At 35.0% G+C, this 22,220-nt stretch overlaps 1 protein-coding gene across 1 annotated transcript in view; it reads right to left on the reverse strand.

The window, feature by feature from the left end:
• SCAMP1 (secretory carrier membrane protein 1) overlaps nt 1–22,220 on the reverse strand; it is a 123,183-nt gene that overhangs the window by 53,605 nt on the left and 47,358 nt on the right. Inside the window, exons 3-5 of the mRNA XM_041752797.1 lie at nt 7,288–7,386; nt 5,771–5,879; nt 3,065–3,193 (exon numbers count right to left, since the gene is read on the reverse strand). Of these exons, the coding sequence (XP_041608731.1) occupies nt 3,065–3,193; nt 5,771–5,879; nt 7,288–7,386 (337 nt within the window). The remainder of the gene's footprint in view (nt 1–3,064; nt 3,194–5,770; nt 5,880–7,287; nt 7,387–22,220) is intronic.

The raw sequence follows: 22,220 nt of genomic DNA on the forward strand, positions 1-22,220 counted from the left end.
AAAACCAGTAATTAACAAAACAAGATCAAAACATACATTAAAGGATGTCTCTAAATTTGCTTTACAAACTAAATAAATATACAAACTCTAGAATAAGAAAAAGGGCACCAGAGGAAGAATAAAATGAAAACACTTGGGTTATAGAGATAAACCACTGAACTAATAAACCTCTACATTTCAATTTTTTAGCTATAAAAATACAGGAGCTATTCCATGTTGAAATCTCCATTCCATTCTGTTACACAAAGAAGACTGACTCTTCCTTATTAACTTTATTACCACTAGGATTTCAAACTCTCAGTGAAGACTAGCTTCCTAAGAAATTTACTTATGATCTTTTGCCTCAAAAGAAAGAATTCTGTCAATGGCTTAAAAACGATTTCAAAAGACCGTGAAACAGAGTATTATTATTTTTTAACACTAAATAGCATCCAACTGCCTAAAAAAGTTTTACATATTCACAACATTATGATTCAAGTTTCAACCTTAAGAGAATTTTTAAAGGTCTATCTTCTAATTTGCCTAAGAAAGAATATATGGGTATGTATATTTAAAGTTCATTAAAAATTCTTTCAACTATTGATAAAAAAACATCAATTTAATTTTGTGTAATATATTAAAATTTCTTTCTAAATGTTTTCATAGTAATGAAAAACCATGACTATAAGTCATTTATTTGTAGAAAAAAATAAAACGTTCAGGCCTACTTACTAAACAGTCTACTTATACACAGATCAAGAAATATACAGAAAAGCAAGGCAAGTGAAATCTGTGGTTTTGTGTTGCTGATTTCAATTCCATTACAATCCATTTGGTGGATTCCAGCTATCCATACAACACTAAACATATTTTTAGGGCATTTTGTTTACATGATTTGTAAGTTGAATGACTCAACTTCATATAAAATTTCAATTGCTTTATTAAAGCACTCAAATCTGTTATCACTGAACCTAAATTTGCAACTATCCCTACAATATTCTTCTTGATAAGCTTTGCATTCCAACACAGACACCTAACATATGCAGATTTTATTTTTTTTTCATATGCAGATTTTAAACGGTATAATTATCTTCTTTACTAACTGATCTTTAAATGGCTTTTCTTTTCTTTTTTTAAATTCAAGAATATACTCAAAGAGGTTAAGATTCATTTCACAGTAATAGTTCTAATTGCTTCAGTTCCTTTATCAAGTAAATTATTTCAAGTAAGGTATCTTTGAAAGTATATCTTCATCTTATTTGGGTTTAAAATGTAAATTACGTCTTCATTTTGGTATTTTGTAGGTCGTATATAACATGGAAATCTAGACTCTGGGTTCTGGAGTCAAGCTATCCATTCCAACCCTAATTGTTGTGTATTCTTGAACAAATTACTCCAATTCTCTATGCTTTGGCTTCCTTATCTATAAAACTAAGTATTATAGTACCTACTTCACAGGGTAGTTAGGAGTTAATAATATCATGTATATAAAGTGATTAGTACTATATCAGGTACAAATAAAGCCTCAATAAATGTTCTCTTTCATTATAATTATTATTACAGTATGAAAGCACTTGTCAACTCTGAAATCATTAAGAGGTTGACACTTCTTGAAAATAACTTATTAAAACAATCTCCATTCTATGAAATTTACAAATATCACTGAGCTGGTACTAGATCTTACCTTACCCCAGGTACTGTTTTTTAAAATATTGAGATCTCTTTATATAAATTAAGAGATCTGTCAATTCAACAGAATTAAGAAAAACTGTATTCTAAACACCTCAGAAAGTTATATATTTATAAAACAAAACAGACCTATTTTGAAACAATTAGCACAAGTAGCCATTCAGTTAAAATTAACCATCTTTTCCATTCAATCTCTATATACTAAATTCCTTATAGAATTTTCTTACAACTCCTATCTCCCCCACCCAAAATATGTTTCTCCACTGAATCAAAGAATTTATACTTAAAATTCCAGGCCAATTTCTTCCCATTAAAAAATAATTATTACATATATGCATATATGTTGATTAAATAAAATATATAGGTTGTTTACATGTACACATACAAAATCAAAACCTTTAATATTAAAAGTATATAATACTACTTTCACTAGTGATTTAGCAAGATACTAGGTCAACAACAAAATCTCAAAGAGAAACTAAGAGTTAATGTACTTATCCATAACGAATTGCTACTCACATTGTAAAATAACTTTATATATACGAAGAATGCTCCTAAAAGATTTTGAGGAAAATTGTCTCATTTATTTAGGCGGGGGAAAAAACAGCTCCCTAACTTTATAGTAACATGCATAAATTTCTCCATCAAGAATGTATATTACAAATTATCCATTAGCCCAGCAGTTATGCAGGTGAGAAGTCATGACAGCTACACCCTCTAACTAACATACTAACATTAAATGGTGCTGAGACTACTGTTTGGAATAAAAGTAAAACAGAGAATAAGTGGGAATTCTGTGTATGTAAAATAAACTCTTAACAGCTTGACATTTTATTTTAGTATTACATGAGTTGTAATTATATACAAAACAAGGCAAGTACCACAGCCTAAATGTGTGTCCTAATGTTCTATTTAGTAAAATATCCTACATTAACTAGGTACTTCCAATAATAAAAGTACTTATCAACCACTTGAAAATGAAAAGTAAATTATGCTCAAAGCTCTGAGAAAAATGATAATATTTTGTAGCCCCTTTAAAAAGTCATAATGCTTTAATAGAATTTTTTAAACAGCCTTCATATGTATAAAAATAGTGCAATTTTTTCAAAACAAATATAACCTAGATAGTATTTTACAACTATTCCTTTTTCCTCAAAAAATACATTATATGTGACAGAGAAGTCCTTTCCTCAAAAGAATGCCAGTTCTCCTATGTTTTCCTCAGCTTAGATGGTCATATTCAATATACTTTTGCAGTACCTAAATATGTTCCACTCCGAAAATTAAGAGCTATACAAAAAGACCATTTGTGATACTATCCTTGATATCTGAATTCCAAAAAGGAGGGTTTTTAACAATAAAAAAACTCTGTTGAATATACACATTTTATACTCACACATCCACAAGTAGTACATAATCTTTACTGTCTTCTGGAATTCTACAGGAATGTCTACAGAAAAATCCTGGTAAAAACAAGGTCCCACAGGAAAATTGCCAGGAAGAGGTGGCCAATTATTTTTTCTGCCTGCAAATTTTAAAAAAATTATATTAGGACCAATATGTGCTATTCTTATTCTTTGTTTCATAACAAAGAACATTATTTGTTCTTTAAATAGATGTTTTATAAATCAAATACTGTATCTCTACATTCCTATATATGTATAGCTTTGAAAGCCAAGCTTTGCATTTTTAAAAATTTTCCCAAAGTAGGGGCACCAGGCTGGTTCAGTCAATAGAGCATGAGACTCTTGATCTAGAGTTGTGGGTTCAAACTCCGTGTTGGGTATAGATTACTTACAAATAAAATCTTAAAAAAAAAATTTCCCCAGAGCATCTTTAGAAAACATTAATATATGTACAGCTGATATACAGACACAAAAAAAAGAGCACAAAGACATACCCTGTGACTCTACCCTAAAAACAAATCTATTTCTCCAAGTCCTAAGCATCTGGCTGTCATGTGAATGCCATGCAGTTCTTAAATATCTACAACTTCCTCCTCAGCATCTTAGGTCTTTGAATATAATTCCTAGTCAATGTGAAGAAGGAAGACCAGCGTATAAATCTTCTGAGTTTTCTACTGTTAACTCCATGAAGAAACAACACAATTAACTAATACCAAAGACTCAAATTTGGAAATCTCAAAATCTGACAAAAATAATATTCAAAATATACATTAAGAAAGCCATAAAACTAGGAGAAAACATGAAACAGTCAGGAGAAGGAAGCTAAGGAATTATAACACCTTCAAAATCTTAAGGAAAAACAAATTCAAACTGTGAGGAGGGAAAATGTGTCTACATAAAGAAATGAAACTGAAAATAGAGATTGGGAAGTGATGGGAACAATAAAAACACTAAAATTAAAGCAAGAAGTCAAAACATTAAAAACAGAAGGTAAACACAACAAAAAAAAGGCCACTTCTCATTTTAGAAATTTTTGCCACAATTTTTGAAAATTCGATTTTATATACTTTATATAGACTAAGAAAATTTTACAGTGGAAAACAAGAATGACCTATGTCTGATTCTTTCCAACATGTCTCTGCTATTTATAATTCTTTCCAAATTTTATATTCATTTTTCTTACAAGTCTCATAATATTTGAGAGGAGGAAAGAATAGTAATGTTAGAAGTAGGATCTGAAAACAGAAGTGCCTAGCCATTTATTGGCTAGGGGGCTTTGAGTACCTTAAACTCTTGAAGACTATAAAATTTGAAGACATCTGTAAAATCTTATGTTTCTTCATAAATTTAAGAGTAGAAATAACAAAAGAATAGCAACTATACCACCCTTCAGAGAACTGTACTAATAATTAAATGAGTAAGTTCTTACATGTATAACATATTACAAAGTTTAACTCTGAATTTCCTACTCTGTTACTATCTTTACTAAAATATCTCCCATAGAGATAACTTATATTAGTCAATACTAAGGACATAGGACAGGTTTTATTACAGGTATTTCAGAAACACTGATCTCAAATAAACCTTTAATTTCTACTTTTAAGATGTTGTCTGTAGTGTCACAAGCAACAAAATGGCCAAGGATAAATGTGTCCTCAGAAGGCCCTAGGCTTACATGCTTTTTTTTTTTTTAATAATCTTTGAATATATAAATTTTATTTTTAGTTTTTAAATTTGTTAATTAACACACAGTGTAATATTATTTTTAGGTATACATTATAATGGTTCAACACTTTCATACAACACCTGATACTCATCACAGCAAGGGTTCTCCTTAACCACTATTCCCACCCACCTCCCCTCTGGTAACCATAGAGTTTATTCTCTATAGTTTTCCACAGTGTTTCTGGATTTGTGTCGCTTTTTGCCCCCTATGATCAGTAGTTTTATTTAATTCCACATATGAGTGAAATCATATGGTATTTTTCATTCTCTGACTTAGGCTTACACAGTCTAAGATATGGAAGAAATAGTTCAGTATATTGTTGTTGACTAAGCCCCGTAATTTCATCACTATCTAAGACATAGTAACAATGACTTGTCTAGCTCTTTATCCCTTCTAGGCCAGACACTGCTACCTTTCTCTAAGATACTCCCTTGAAGTGCCCTTTAGTAGTCACAGTCTGCACAGATTTCATAGCAAATGATCAATTCAGTACTTCTTTGGCATCACTGAGAAACCCAAGGCTTTCCAGAGTCATGCCACACATTTTCTTTAACATGATTTGGCAGGTATGTTATAGTTTTGAGGACAGGGGCAGATAATTAGAAACTGGGCTGAATAAACAAAAGGTAAGAGTCAAATTTAGGGCACCCTCCCATTGTACTCGTAAAGCTTCAATAGATTCAAAGAGGGCCCAAGTGCAGGATCAAAGACTTCGGGCCAAAATCTAAAATTATCATATGCACATTTACTTCCTGTGTTGATAAAGCTAACATTGTTTTAATCAAAAAACTATGCAAATCAGCCAAGATCAGAGAGCTAGAGTAACAAGTTGGAAATCTGCTGTCTGATTTTGCTAGAACAGGAAAAAAGGGCATGGCCTTATCCATAAACCAAAATGACTTAGAGCTAGCATAGGCATAATTTAAAGTGTTTCAAAGTTATTTTTATTTCAAATTTCTTTGGATACTACCATGTTGACTGAGATTTTGCATTTCTCGTTCTCGACGATCTAATTCTGCTGCTTTTCTTTCTAGCTCTTCTTGGCGCTTAAGAAGTTCAGCTTGGGCCAAGGCATGTTCCTTAAACAAACAAACAAAATATCAGTGCATGAATAGGTTGTCAGAGGTAGAAAATCCTGTAACACTACTATACTATCTACCTTTTTTTAAGTTAATTCATTTTTTAGTCATCTCTACACCCATTATGGGGCTCGAATTCACAATCCCAAGATCAAGAGGCATACAGTGTCCGAAACTTAATTCAAATGCTCTTCCAAAATACAGGAATTCACTTAAGATTACAGTTTCAGAAGATAATATGGAGATATTTGACTGATTTTGGCTTTTTTAATTTTTTTTATTATTTATTTATGATAGTCATACAGAGAGAGAGAGAGAGAGGCAGAGACATAGGCAGAGAGAGAAGCAGGCTCCATGCACCAGGAGCCTGACGTGGGATTCAATCCCGGGTCTCCAGGATCGTGCCCTAGGCCAAAGGCAGGCGCCAAACCGCTGCGCCACCCAGGGATCCCTGATTTTGGCTTTTTTGTTATGAAAACTGTCAGTGAGACTATTGGGCATATTAGAACAGGACAAAATTCTATCAGTAAGAGTAATCAGAGTCCTAATTGGGAAAATAAAATTAAAGTGACCTCTGTGCATAAATGAGAATGAAGAACAGAGGCAACAACTGAGGCAAAACAGACAAATGGAGAAATGACCACTGAATTGCCTCTTAAGAATTGGCTTGAACAGTACCTAAGGTTTCCAATGCAAGAATATATAGTATCTTCTATTTTAGAAGACAAGAAGATGAAAGGAGGATATGATTAAGAAATTCTGGGGATGCCTGGGTGGCTCAGGAGTTGGGTGTCTGCCTTTGGCTCAGGGCATGATCCTAGGATCCTGGGATCAAGTCCCAAATGAGGCTCCCTCTGAGAAGCCTGCTTCTCCCTCTGCCTGTGTCTCTGCCTCTTTCTCTGTGTTTCTCATGAATAAATAAATAAAATCTTAAAAAAAAAGAAGAAGAAGAAAAAAAATTCTGGTCTGTAACTCCATCTGCCTTTATGTAATACGAGATATCTTCTTCATCTCCTTTATTCTCATATTTTTGCCATCTGTTACTCCTTACCACTGCCCTTTCCTTAGCCATTACAACTCTTTTCTAATAGTTTCTATTATCCTATCATTGGTTTTATAATAGCACTATGCATTAAAGAGTGAAACCAGTGTAACAAAGATTTCCCTAAACAACTGTACATCAGGAGGATATATAAATTCAACAGCTGCTAATAATACAGTGAAGCAAATATTATAAGCTGAAAAGAGAACTGTATTATAGGGTTGATAAACTAGCTAACCCAAACTCAAAAAGTAAGTTAAAAATTAAATAAAGAAAAGAAATCAAGCCAACTTATAAAGAATTCTTTGAAGATGCTATTTATATTGTAATTTCCAATACAAATCTACCCATATAACATGAACTAACCTTTGCAATCTGTGTATAAGCTGGATGTTCCTCCGTTGGTTTCATTATTGCTGGTTGTGTACTGGGGACGTTAGGCATTTTCACAGTGCCTGGTGGAGGCTAGGAAGATTAAGAAAAGGACAAATTATGTAACACAGAGATCCAATTTTAACTTCTTTAAAAAGGCCTAACCCCAACAAAAAGCAAAATGCCAAGAATTCCTCTCTTCCTCCTCTAGTTTGTGGTATAGTGCTGCTTCAGTTCTCCATCTCTATCTCTATTTTCCCAAATTCATTCTTCAACTCTCCTCCCGGATGCTGGATGCTGAGCATAAAAACACAAAACAAAATCTTTAGGTATTTCTTTTTAGTACAACACAGCACCAAACTGAAGAATTTACATTAAGGTTAACTCTTTCCACTAAAGAAAGGTACATGCCTGGCTAGAAAGATAGCAGAGTAGGAGGAACCTAAGCTCAGCAACTCCCACAGATACAACTAGATTTCCACATCAACAGAAATAATCCAGAAACAGTCCAAGGACTGGCACAACAAACTCCACAACTAGGGATGCCTGGGTGGCTCAGTAGTTGAGCGTCTGCCTTTGGCTCAGGTTGTGATCCCAGGGTCCTGGGATCAAGTCCTGCATCGGGCTCCTTGCGAGGAGCCTGCTTCTCCCTCTGCCTGTGTCTCTGCCCCTCTCTCTGCGTAACTGTGTGTCTCTCATGAATAAATAAAATCTTAAAAAAAAAAAAAGAAAGAAAACCTCCACAGCTAAGGCAAGGAAGAGGCCATATCAAAGAAGGTATGAAGGGTGAAGATGCAGTCTGATAGCAAAAAGGACCACAGTCAGCCTTGGTGAAGAAGGAGCCAGGGGCACAGAAAAGAGCAGAAAACAGACTTTCACACTGGGGAGCCTGCTAACAGGAAGGATGAATCTCCGTAATATCTGCCTTTTAAATTTCATGAGTTCTTAAAACCAGCAGGACTAAACCCAGAATTTTAAAAACCAGCATGCTCAGCTCTGGAAGAGCCCAAAAGATGTTAGGAAACAAGAGTCCCTCATCTTAATGAGACACCATGAAAAATAGCCTATGCAGATGCAGTGTACAGAACCAGCAGTTTGAAAAATGCCATGGGCAGGTAAGAAGGAGAATAATTTGCACATCTCAGAGCATGGCCTGAGGAGACAGGGATCATGGAAGGATCTCTCCAGGAACAAAGGAGCTGAAAAGGTGACATTTTCCTCCCCTGCCCCTAGCATAACTAACAGTCACCTAAGGAAACAAGAGCTGTGTGGATACATGCTACTTAACTTGCTTACACCAAGCCCAGCCACATGTGTTTTGGCAGATCAGCCCTTCCCAGTTATGCTCCCCACCCCCCCAAACCCCCCAAATCCTGGTGCTATGGTGTCTCTCCCTGAGAAGACCAGTGCAAACCCAGCCAAAACCACATCTCCTGACCTGCTTATTTTGCAGGACTCAGTTCCAGCAGGGGCAGATATCATTTCACAAGTAGACCACTGCACACCTTGCTACTAAACAATAGGTAAAGAAAGCAACAGCAAATAAATGGACTAAAGGAAAAAGATGCTGAAACTCAACAGAGCACATGCAATACACATGCCCTAAACCACCACCCTGGGGAACAAGGACACTGCACTGCAGGGCACTATAATACCTCTTCTTCAAAGGCTATTATTAAGAGTAAGATAAGTAGCTGACTTCTAACACACAGAAACAGACACAGAGAGTCAAAGTAAGACAGAGAGAGTAACATCCTCCAAATCAAAGAAAAACACCAAACCACAGCAATAGACCAAAGAAAAATGAATAAGATATCTGATAGAAAATTTAAAATAGTGATCATAAAGATATTCACTGGACTGGAGAAAAGAGTGGAGGACTTCAGTAAGACCCTTAACATAGAGATTTAAAAAGAACTAGAAGTCAATAATACAATGAGTGAAATTAAAAATACACCTGATAAGAATAAATAGCAGGCTAGATGAAGCCAAAGAATGAATTAATGATCTGGGAGATAGAGTAATAAAAAGTAACCAAGTTGAACAAGGGAAGAAAGTATGCAAATTGAGAATAGAGAATTCAGCAATTCCATCAAGCATAACAACATCCACATTACAGGGATCTCAGAAGGAGAGAGGCAGAAAATTTATACTAAGAAATAGTAACTGAAAACTTCCCTAATGTGGAGAAGGTAACAGATATCCAGATCCAGGAAGCAGAGATACCCCAAAAACTTCAACCCAAGGAGGTCCACACCAAGACACATAGCAATTAAAATGGCAAAAGGTAGAGATAAAGAAAAAAATGTTTAAATCAGCAAGAGAAAAGAAGACCATTACATTCAAGGAAAATCACATAGGGCTACAAGCGAATTTTTCAGCAACAACTTTGCAGGCCAGAAGGGAGTGGCATGATACATTCAAACTGCTAAAAGGGAAAAGTCTGCAGCCAGAATGCTCTATCCTTGTAAGGCTATCATTCAGAATAGAAAGAGAGACAAAGAGCTCCTCAGACCACTAAACCAGCCCTATAAGAAATTTTAAAGAGGACTCTTTGAGCGGAAACAAAAGATCGTAAGTGAAAGTACAAAAAGTAAAAAACACAAAAGCAGTAAAAATAAGTATTTCTGTAAAAATCATTCAAGAGATTAGTAAAATAAAAGGATATGAAATATGACATTATATACCTAAAAGGTGGGAGGAAGAGGAGTAAAGAATGGGTTTAAACTTAAGCAACCATCAACTTAATATAGACTGCTATATGGAGAAGATGTTACATACAAAGATAATGGTAACCACAAATCAAAACTCAGTAATAAATATAAAAATACTAAAGAGAAAGGGATCTAAGCATATCATCAAAGAAAGCCAATGAACCTGAAAGACAGCAAGAATCAGAAAATCTATAGAAACAACCACAAAACAAATAACAAAATGGCAATGATTACATATCTATCAATAATTACTTTGAATGTAAATTGACTAAATGTTCCAATCAAAAGACACAGGATGACAGGGTGAATATACAAATAAGGCCCATCTATATGCTGCCTACAAGAGACTCATTTCAGACCAAAAGGCACCTGCAGATTGAAAATGAGGGAACAGAAAAACATTTATCATGCAAATAGATGCCAAGGAAAGCCAGGGTAAACAATATTTATATGGACAAAACAAAGAACACAAGAGACAAAGAAGGACACTATGTAATAATAAAGGGGACAATCCAACAATAAGATACAACAATTTTAAGTATTTATGCATGCAACACAGAAGCACCCAAATACATAAAATGGTTAACAACAAATACAAAGGAACTAATTGATAGTAATACAATAATGGCAATAGTAGGGAGCTTTAACACCCTACTTGCATCCATGAGATACAGAGAGAGAGAGAGAGGCAGAGACATAGGCAAAGGGAGAAGCAGGCTCCATGCAGGGAGCCCCGGATGTGGGACTCAATCCTGGGACTCCAGGATCACGCCCTGAGCCAAGGCAGATGCTTAACCACTGAGTGACCCAGGCATCCCTAGGAGCTGGTTCTGTGACAAGATCAACAAAACTGATAAATTAAAGACTCGTTACAAAAAAGGGGGAGGAGCTGCCCAAATAAACAAAATCACTAATGAAAGATGAGAAATGACAATCAACACCAAGGAAATACAAACACTTTTAACAGTATATTATGAAAACCTATATGCCAAAAAACTGGACATCTTAAAAAAAATGGATAAATTCCTGGAAATATATAACATGCCAAAATTAAAGCAGGAAGAAACAGAAAATTTGAAGAGACCAACCTCCAGCAAAGAAATTGAATCAGGAGTCAAAAAACTCCCAAAAACCTAAGTCCAGGACCAGACAACTTCACAGGAAAATTCTACCAAACATTTAAGGATGAGTTAAGACCTATTCTTCTCAAACTTTCCCAAAAAATACAAGAGGAAGGAAGACCTCCAAATTCATTTTATGAGAGTGGTATCCCCAATGCCAAAACCAGATAAAGAGAACTACAGGCCAGTATCTTTGATGAATATAGATGGAAAAATCCTTAACAAAATATTAACAAATTAAATCCAACAATGTATTTTAAAAAATAATATACCATAATCAAGTGGGATTTACTCCCAGTATGCAAGCATGGTTCAATAATTACAAATCCATCAGTGTGATACATCACATCAATAAGAGAATGATAGAAACTATATGATCATTGCAATAGATGCAGAAAAAAGGTTTTCAGAAAGTACAATATTCATTCATGGATAAAAACCCTCAACAAGGTAAATCTAGAAAGAACACACCTCAACATAATAAAGGCCTTCTACTAAAAACCCACAGCTAATGGGGAAAAACTGAGAGCTCTTCCTCAGGTTAGGAACAAGAAAAGGATGTCCACTCTTACCACTTTCATTCAACATAGTATGAGAAGTCCTAGCCACAGCAATCCTACAATAAAAAGAAATAAAAGGCTGGGGGACCTGGGTGGCTCAGTTAGTTGAGTGTCTGACTCTTATTTTGGTTCAGGTCATGAACCAACCAAGGTTGTGAGATCAGGCCCCAAGTCACACTCCGTTCTCAGTGTAGAGTCAGCTTCTGATTCCTCTCCCTTACCCTGTGTCTCATGCGGATGCATGAGGCCATGTCCATGTTCGTGTTCTTGCGCTCTCTTTCTCAAAATAAGTAAAACCTTTAGGGGAAAAAAGGGAAATAAAAGGTATCCAAATTGGTAAGGAAGAAGTAAAACTTTCACTATTTGCAGAGGACATGATACCCTATATAGAAAACCCTAAAGACTCCACCAAAAACTTACTTAAACTGATAAACGAACTCAGTAAAGTTGCAGCATACAAGTATCAATGTACAGAAATCTGTTGCGTTACTCCTTTTTTTTAAGAGAGGGAGAGTGGGAGAAAGGGCAGAGGGAAAGGGAGAGAGAGAATCCTAAATGGGCTCCGGGGGATTATCTCACAACCCTGAGATCATGACATGAGCTGAAATCAAGAGTCAGTCACTCAACTAACTGAGCCACCCAGTGCCCCTGTTGCATTTCTATATACTAATAATGAAGCAGCAGAAAAAAAGATTAAGAAGACAATCCCATTTACAATACACCAAAGATACTAAGATACCTAGGAAAGGTAAACAAAGGTTTTTCACCTAAACAAAAAGGTGAAAGAGTTATACTCTGAAAACTATAAAACACTAATAAAAGTAAGTGAAGATGGCACACAAAGAAATGGAAAGATATTCCATGCTCATGGATTAGGAGAACAATTATTGTTAAAATGTCTATCCTACCCAAAGCAATCTACACATTTCATGCAATCTCTATCAAAATACCAATAGCATTTTTCACAAAACAAACAATCCTAAAACTTGTATGGAACTACAATGACCTCAAATAGCCAAAGCAATCTTGAAAAACAAAACTGGAGTTATTACAATCCCAGATTTCAAGTTATACTATTAAGTGGTAGTAATTAAAACAGGATCCACTGGCATAAAAACAGATATAATACATCAATAAAAAGAACAGAAAATCCAGAAATAAACCCACAATTATATGGCTGATTAATCTCTAACAAAGGAGAATGAATATATACAATGGGTAGAAGACAATTTCTCCAATAAATAGTGTTGGGAAACCTGGAGTGCCACATGCAAAAGACTGAAACTGGATCACTTTCTTTCACCATACACAAACTAAACTTAAGATAGATTAAAGATCTAAATATGAGACCTGAAACAGTAAAAATCCTAGAAAATAGCACAGGTAGTAATTATTCTAACATCAGCTAACAATATTTTTCTAGATATGTCTCCTGAGGCAAAGGAAATAAAAGCAAAAATAAAATACCTGCATCAAAATAAACTTCTGCACAGTGAAGGAAACAATCAAAAAAAATTTTTATTGGAGTTCAATTTGCCAACATATAGCATAACACCCAGTGCTCATCCCGCCAAGTGCCCCCACTCAGTGCCTGTCACCCAGTCACCTCAACCCCCCACCCACCTCCCCTTCCCCTTGTTCATTTCCCAGAGTTAGTTGTCTCCCATGTTTTGTCACCCTCACTGATATTTTCACTCATTTTCTCTCCTTTCCCCTGGAGGGTATTATGCTGAGTGAAATAAGTCAATCAGAGAAGGACAACCATTATATGGTCTCATTCATTTGTGGAATATAAAAAATAGTGAAAGGGAATAAAGGGGAAACAATCAACAAATGTAAAAGGCAATCTATACAATGGGAGAAGATATCTGCAATGACCTCAAATACATAAAGAATGTATACATCTCAACGCCAAAAAAACAAGTAATCCAATTAAAATGGGTGAAGTCATTAATAGATACTTCTCTAAAGAAGACATCCAAATGGACAAGAGATACATGAAACAGTGCTCAAAATCACTCATCAGGGAAATGCAAATCAAAACTACAAAGAAACCACCTCACACAGATCAGAATGGCTAAACTCAAAAACACAAGAAACAATGTTGGCAACAATGTGAAGAAAAAGAAACCCTCTTGCACTGTTTGTGGGAATGCAAATTTGTGCTAATTTCCACTGTGGAAAACTGTATGGCAGTTCCTCAAAAAATTAAAAATATAACCACTCTACAATCCAGGAATTAACACTTCTGGGTTATTTACCAAAAATACCTAAGCACTAGTTCAAAGGGATACATGCACCTCTATGTTTACTGCAACATTATTTTCAATAGCCAAACTATGGAAGCAACCCAAGTGTCCATCCATAGATGAAGAGATAAAGATGTATACACATATACATAGACTGCAATACTATTCAACCATGAAAAAGAATGAAATCTTGCCATTTGCAACAACATAGATAGATCAAGAGAATATAATGCTGAGTGAAAGAAGTCAGAAAAAGACAAATACATTATGATCTTATTTGTATGTGGAATTTAAGAAACAAATGAGGGCAGCCCCGGTGGCCCAGCGGTTTAAGCGCCGCCTTCAGCCTGGGGTGTGATCCTGGAGACCCAGGATGGAGTCCCACGTCGGGCTCCCTGAATGGAGCCTGCTTCTCCTTCTGCCTCTTTCTCTCTCTCTCTCTCTCTCTCTCTCACTCTGTCATGAATAAATAAATAAAATCTTAAAAAAAAAAAAAAAAAAAAAAAAAAGAAAGGTCAACCAAGAAATAGACTCTTTACTATAGAGAACAAACTGATGGTTATCACAGAGGAGGTAGGTAGAAGTATAAGTGAAATAGGGGATGGGGATTAAAGAGTACACTTATCATGATTTTTTAAAAAAATGGTATCCCAAAAAAGTAAATAGGAGTGCTTTTGACAGAACTCAATCAATGCCCTTTGAAAGACTAAGAAAGGGGGCTTTAGGGAGATAGAAAATAAACTGCACAACCTCCACTTTGCCAATGAGGACCAGTAGTATTTGAAAGCAGCTGCAAGATAAAAGAGCAAATAGATATTTACAAGACCATCAAAGGGGAATTGGCCAACTTACTGTATAAATATACCATGCAGTCATCAAAAGGAATGAGTTAGAGATACAGAAGACTGCCTTTTAAATAATAAATGAGGGATCCCTGGGTGGCGCAGCGGTTTGGCGCCTGCCTTTGGCCCAGGGCGCGATCCTGGAGACCCGGGATCGAATCCCACGTCGGGCTCCCGGTGCATGGAGCCTGCTTCTCCCTCTGCCTGTGTCTCTGCCTCTCTCTCTCTCTCTGTGACTATCATAAATAAAATTTAAAAAAAAAAAAAAAAAAAAAAAAAATTTAAAAAAAAAAAAATAATAATAATAATAATAAATAATAAATGAAATAAAGTGAACTACAGAATGCATATAACTGGTTTTTTTTTTTGCTTTTATAAATACACACTTGTACACACCCAGAAAAACAGATGGAAGCTCTCAGCAAACTGGGATCAGGGGAATTTGTACATTTTGCTTTATATACTTCTCTATTATTTGCCTCCCCCCTCATAATATACTTTTTTTTAATTAAAAAAATTATTTTTAAAGTACTCTTTTAAATGGCCATAGGAGGAGGAAAAGAGAAAGAAAGCACACAAGCAAGCAGCTGCAAAGGGAAGCTCAAAGTTCAGAATATCAACGCCAGAAGACTGCCAACAATGTACCGGGATACTATCCTGACGCAGCAAGTAGCAGTCCTAAAAAGGAAGCCAGGCACAAGAGAAGAAATAACTGAGAATACAACTAATTCTTAAATTCCTATGAAAAAGCCAAGGACTAAAAATAGGTCAAAAATTTTTGAGAAAGAAGAGGGCAGATCTATGATATCAAAGCTTATTATAAGGAGATAGTAATTAAGAAGGTGGTACAGATGGCAAAGATACAGAAATCCACCAATAAAGAGAAGGGACACAGAAATAAACCCACACAAATGCAGAAACTTGATATCCAACAGAGGGGACACTCTAAGTCAGTGGAAGAATAACGTAGTAGTCAATAAATGATGCCAGGAAAACTGGCTATCCAGAAATAATAGTTAAACTAAATTTCCTATTTCATATCATACAAAAATAAACTCCAGCTGGATGATCTAAAAGCGAAAAAGCAAAACTTACACGTTTAGGAAGAAATATAGGTGAATATTTTTATGAAATTAGGGTACATAAGAGCTTTTGAATGTAAGTGAGCTCTAGAAATCTCTGTGTATTTTGTCTATGATGTATCTCAAGTGCCTAAAACAATGCTTGGAACACAGCAGATCCTCATTAAGTACCTGTTAAATTAAGATTAGAAAAACACACAAACAAGATAGACAAGTTCAACTACAGTATCCCCCGCTTTCTGTAAGTTCCCTTTATATCACTTATAAAGTAACAGCTTTTTTCATAAAATTGAAGAAAATCAGATTTCTTTAGGTTAGTGAAAACAGGTACTAATGTAGGTCTTTTGTAAAAGTAGTGTAACATGAAATTTCGGAAAGCACTTTATGCCATTTTGGTTTACAAACAGTTTCATAGGTATACTCTACTTTTCAAAGTGGGGAAAACCTGTATATTCAAACTTAACAAGTGAAAAGCCAAATCATAGACTAGAGAAAATTGGTTATAATGCATATATAATGCTACCCAAAATACATAAAGAATTGCTACAAATCCACAGAACTATTAACTATTAATAGAAAAATGAGCATAAGATCAGGACAGACAATACAAAGAAGAAAACAGGAATGGTCAATAAAAATATTAATAGTTCAAACTCACTTGGTAATCAACAAATGAAAAAAAGAGTGACATATTTCACAACAATGAGGTTGAAAAACATCAAGTCCAAAATATCAAAATTTGGAATTCCAGTATAAATACAATGACAGCATATATAAAAATTAAAGCATATAACCAAGACAGCATTTCAAAAGCAATGAGAACAGCAAAGATTATCAAAATGTTGCCAAAACAATTATTTAAATAAATGGTTTTTGGGGAAAAATCAGTTTTCTGTACCACACCACAATAAATCTCAAGTGGATATTTTTTTGTTAAACTATAAAAACAGAACATAGCATAGTACATATAATATAGATGACTTTTTGATCTTGGGTTGGAGCAAAGGTATTCTAAATATTTTAAAGGGATGAGGGGAAAGAAATCATAATGAAAAGGCAATATATCTAGTAAATATTTAGAAGTTGGATGATATAGAATATTTCATAACCAAGATTAAAAGGCAAGATCTAATAAGCAACACATGTAATGGTCAACTGGTTAAAACATTTCATTGCATACAAATCAATTTTAAAAATGGATGAATATCCATTTTATGTATGTAAGATCTGTATGTATATAAGTTACTGAGAAAGACTACATTTTAAAAAGCCCTTAACAAGCAGCTTACAAAATACATAAAAAAATAAACATATTAAAAATGTTAACCCCTCATTAGTAATCAAAAAATGTAAGCTTCATCTAATTATTTTTTTGATCATTACTACCATAAAATTATCATGTTTTGGAAAAGATGTGGTAAAATGAGTATTCTTATACATTGGTAATGAGTGTATAAATGAGTTTATATAATAATCTTAGAGCTTAATTTAGTATTATGTGCAACAGCCATAGAAGTATTTATATTCTATGACTCACAAATAGCCAGTTTTTTAAAAATATCACAAATAGCCAGTTTAAAAAAAATAATGGCCCTTAAGTCTCACTCTCTTGGTTTAATATGTAGAGACAACAGAACAATGACGATATAAAACGACTAGCAAAGTTAGTCTGGCAGAAAAATCACATAAGAAATTATCAAAAATTCACCCAAGGTGAAAACTTATTTTAAATTCTTTACTGCTTTAAATAACAAATGAAGCATTAAAGACAATTCATAAGATAAAGATGAAGACTTGATTAGAGCTAATAACTTGATATATGTGAGATGTAGAATAGCAATGATGAGAAAGATTGAAGAGACACAAATATCTGAGAGCAGTTATATTAATCTAATAGCTATTATGCTAATAAATTCTTCAAATCTGTACATGTTAGCTAGATCCTGTTCTGGGATTCAGTATTTTAGCCACCTCAAAACAAGTAAAGCTCTGGCCACAATCTTTAAAGAGCTATATTGATAATGGCTTCTAATTCTACTTCAACTTTTCACCTTTGCACATGCAGTAAAAAGAAAACTAATGTAACTATCCACTCAAGACTTCCATTCCTGCAAAGGCATCTAAATTGGAAAGGAAGAGGGGATCCCTAGGTGGCTCAGCGGTTTAACGCCACCTTCAGCCCGGGCCTGATCCAGGGGTCCTCAGATGGAGTCCCACATTGGGCTTTCCTGCATGGAGCCTGCTTCTCCCTCTGCCTGTGTCTCTGCCTCTCTGTCTCTCTCTCTCTGTGTGTCTATCATGAATAAATAAATAAAATCTTTTTAAAAATTGGAAAGGAAATATAATTATCATTTTTTATTGATCTTACATAAAATCCTAAAAGTCTGTCAAAAACTGTTAGAATCAATGATTTCTATAAAGTGACAGGATACAAAATCAACACAAATAAATCAAAAAAAAAAAAAAACCACAAATAAATCAGTTGCATTCCTTTACATTCATGATGAAACACTGGAATAAGAAAGTCATACCATTCACGGAAGAATCAAAAACAATAAAATAGGGCAGCCTGGGTGGCTCAGCGGTTTAGGGCAGCTTTCAGCCCAGGGTGTGGTCCTAGAGACCCAGGATCCAGTCCCACGTCAGGCTCCCTGCACGTCAGGCTCCCTGCACGGAGCCTACTTCTCCCTCTGCCTGTGTCTCTGCCTCTCTCTCTCTCTGTCTGTCTCTCATGAATAAATAAATAAAATTAAAAAAAAAAAATACTCACAATAGGTGATGGGTACACTTACCACGATGAGCCAAACAACGTGTGGAACTGCTGAATCATTATATTGCACATCTGAAACTAATATAACACTCTATATTAACTATCCTGGAATTAAAACTTTAAAAAAAACCTCAATTTTTAAAACTTGGCATTTTAACTGGGATTCCATCAGTATAAAAATGTTTTGTACAACAAAGGAAACAGTCAACAAAACTAAAAAGCTAGAGAATAGAAGATATTTGCAAATGTCTTATCAGATAAAGAGCTAGAATCCAAAATCTAGAACTCACCAAACTCAACACCAAAAAACAAACAAAAAACAGTCAAGAAATGGGCAGAAGATGCAAACAGACATTTCTCCAAAGACGACATACAAATGGACAACAGACACATGAAAAAATGTTCAACATTTTTCATTTCAAAATACACTCTGGCTCAATAAAATTAAGAACATTATAACAATCATGGTAACACAGTAATATAGAGATTTTTCTATCACCTAATGAGCTCTCTGCACTGAAAATTCTAAAGATGTTTCACTATTAAATAAATAATGCAGAAGATCTCTTCAAGGCTCTGGTCCATGAGTTATCTTTCTGATGCGCAAATATATGTTCTCCTTCCTGATTTTCTTCTGTATTCTAAACACACCTATTCAAGAAAATTTCTCCTTGTTTTTCCTGTTCTCTTCCATCAGTGAACCAATAAAGTGTAAGTTTACTCAGGGTCTAAAGCAATGGTTCTTAATGTGTTTATAGATACCCTGCATCTATAAACCCCTGATACTTATTGAATATGCAAAATCTGGGGCGCCTAGATTTGTTGATTAAGAATTGACTCCTAAAAAAAAAAAAAAAAAAAGAATTGACTCCTGATTTCAGCTCAGATCATGATCTCAGGGTCCCGCGCCAGGGATCCACGCTCAGAATGGAGTCCGCTTGAGATTTTCTCTCTCCCTCCCCTGCCCCTTCCCCCATCCCCCAGCTTGCTTGCTCACACTCTCTCTCTCAAGCAATAAATAATAAATCAATCTTTTAAAAAACGCAGACTCTGGTCCCCACTATGAACACAAAAATTCAAAAACTCAAGGGGATGAGGAGAAAAGGTTTACATTTTAAAAGAAGCTACCCAGAGGGAGTTTTAGAAACCTTGAAAATTGAGAACACCTCTCTAAGGCAACAAAGTTCAAGCGACTGCCAAAAGAAACCTAAAACTTTTGCAACTTTCATTGACTTTTTCAGTCTCTGAGCAGACAGGAACTGACTGTGGCTATGCTTAACATAGATCCTCTTGTTATGAAAGGTGGTGGAAATTACACATATTAATGTCAGAATCAAGACAAATAGCAATAATTTTATCAGAATAGATAACCATGTTAAAACAAGGCTTTTAAAGATTGGAATACTTGGGGGGAAGAGGTGCCGAATAGGATGAAAGAAGAAATATACATGAATGGGAGTTTCCAAGTAAAGAAAGGCAAATGAAAAATAAATAAATAAATAAATAAATTAAATAAATAAATAAATAAAAAGATAAATGAATGGAAGAGGCATGATCATACATATTCATACATACATGAATCAAATATTTATTGATCAACTACAATGTCCAACAGTTAATAGACATTTGAGATACATTAATGCACAAAACAAGTAGACATCTTATTCTCATGGAGTTTACATTCTAGCAATGGAAGATAAACAATATACATAATAAATACATTTTAGAGTATCTCAAAAAGCAATACATTTGATGGAACAACAATAACAAAAAAACAGGTAAAGGTATTGTGAATAAAGGTTGAGTGGATTTAATTTTACAAAGGTGGTCAGGGAAGTCACTATTTGAGTAAATAAATACTTTATGCAAGTGAAGAAGTCAATCTTGCAGTTATCTGGGGGAAGACCATCTTAGAAGGAATGAATAAGCCAGTGCAAAGTGAGAAGAATGCCTGACGTATTTGACCAATACCAGTGTGCTGGATATAGGAATACATGAGGGAAAGAGTATAAAGAGATAAAGAACAGAAAGGTGTTAGGAACCAGATTCTTTTAAGGAGTCTTGATTTTACTAGGAAGAAAATTAAAAGCTACTGAAGAGGGCAGCCCAGGTGGCTCAGCGGTTTAGCGCCTGCCTTCAGCCCAGGGTGTGATCCTGGAGTCCAGGAATCGAGTCCCACATCTGGCTCTCCGCATGGAGCCTGCTTCTCTCTCTGCCTGTGTCTCTGCCCCTCTCTCTGTGTGTCTCTCATGAATAAATAAATAAAATATTTTTTAAAAAATAAAAAATAAAAGCTACTGAAGAGTTAACAGGAGACTGAAATAGTCAACTTTAAGGGATCTCATGATACGGAGTTGAAAAGCACCAAAATGAGGCAAAGGTGGAAGGAGAGAGATTAGCTAGGAAACCACCGCTGCAGTAATCCAGGCAAGGGATGATCACATATCAAGCCAAGTGGTGGCTATGGAGAAAAAGAATCAGATTTTGATGTATTTTTAAGGGAGAGCCAACAGGATTTCCTGAAAGAATGATGTAATATACAAGGAAATGCAAATAGCAAAATTCTACCAAGGTTTTGACCTAAGCAACTAGTAAGACAGAGAAGAGAAAGACTGAAAATGTGTAGGTTGATAAGCAAGGGATTCAGTTCAGTTTTCATGATGCTGAATTTGCAATTTCTAAGACACTCAGTTAGATATATCTAGTAGGCAGTTGAAAATACAAACCTGGTGTTCATTAGAGAGGTCTGTGCTGCAGATGTAAATTTGGGAGTCACCCACATGTATTTAAAGCTATAGATAGTAGTTAAAACTATAAAACTGGATGAAATCACCATTAAGTGAGCATAGATGGAGTGGAGAAGCAAAGCCTAATTCCAGGTGCCCTTCAATACTGCGGGTGAAGATGCAGGGGGAAGAGACAAACTAAAAAAGGAGACTGAGAAGGAAAAACTGCTTTGCTCTAAGAGCCAAATGAAGAAAATATTTAAGAATGAGATAATGATCAACTACCAGTGCTGCTGATTAAGGTTAAGACTGAAAATTTACCACTGAATTAGCAACGTAGAAGTCAATGGCTACCCTGACAAGTACATTTTGGTGGAGTGTTAAAAACAAAATCCTGGGCAGCCTGGCTGGCTCAGCAGTTTAGCACCTGCCTTCGGCCCAGGGTGTGATCCTGGAGACCTGGGATTGAGTCCCACAGTCGAACCTTGAAAATACCATGCACAGTGAAAGAAATTAATCACAGAAGACCACATATTCCATAATTCTATTTATATGAAATGTCCAGAAAGACCAATCTAGAGAACCAGAAAGTAAATTAGTAGTTGCCTACAGCTAGAAAGGGAAGGGATATGTGAAGTGACTGCTGAAAGGTCTGACTTTTTAGGGGTGAAACAAAAACATTCTAAAATTAGAATATGATAATGGTTGACTACACCAGAAAACAGTGGATTATACACCTTAAATGGACATATTAATTTTATCTCAATAAAGCTGTTAAAGTAAATAAATTTTTGAGATATTTTTTGTCTAAGATGGGAGAAAACACATATTTTTATGAAGATATGAAAGATCCAGTAGAAGGA

This window comes from Vulpes lagopus, chromosome 4 (assembly GCF_018345385.1).
Source record: "Vulpes lagopus strain Blue_001 chromosome 4, ASM1834538v1, whole genome shotgun sequence".
NCBI lineage: Eukaryota > Metazoa > Chordata > Mammalia > Carnivora > Canidae > Vulpes > Vulpes lagopus.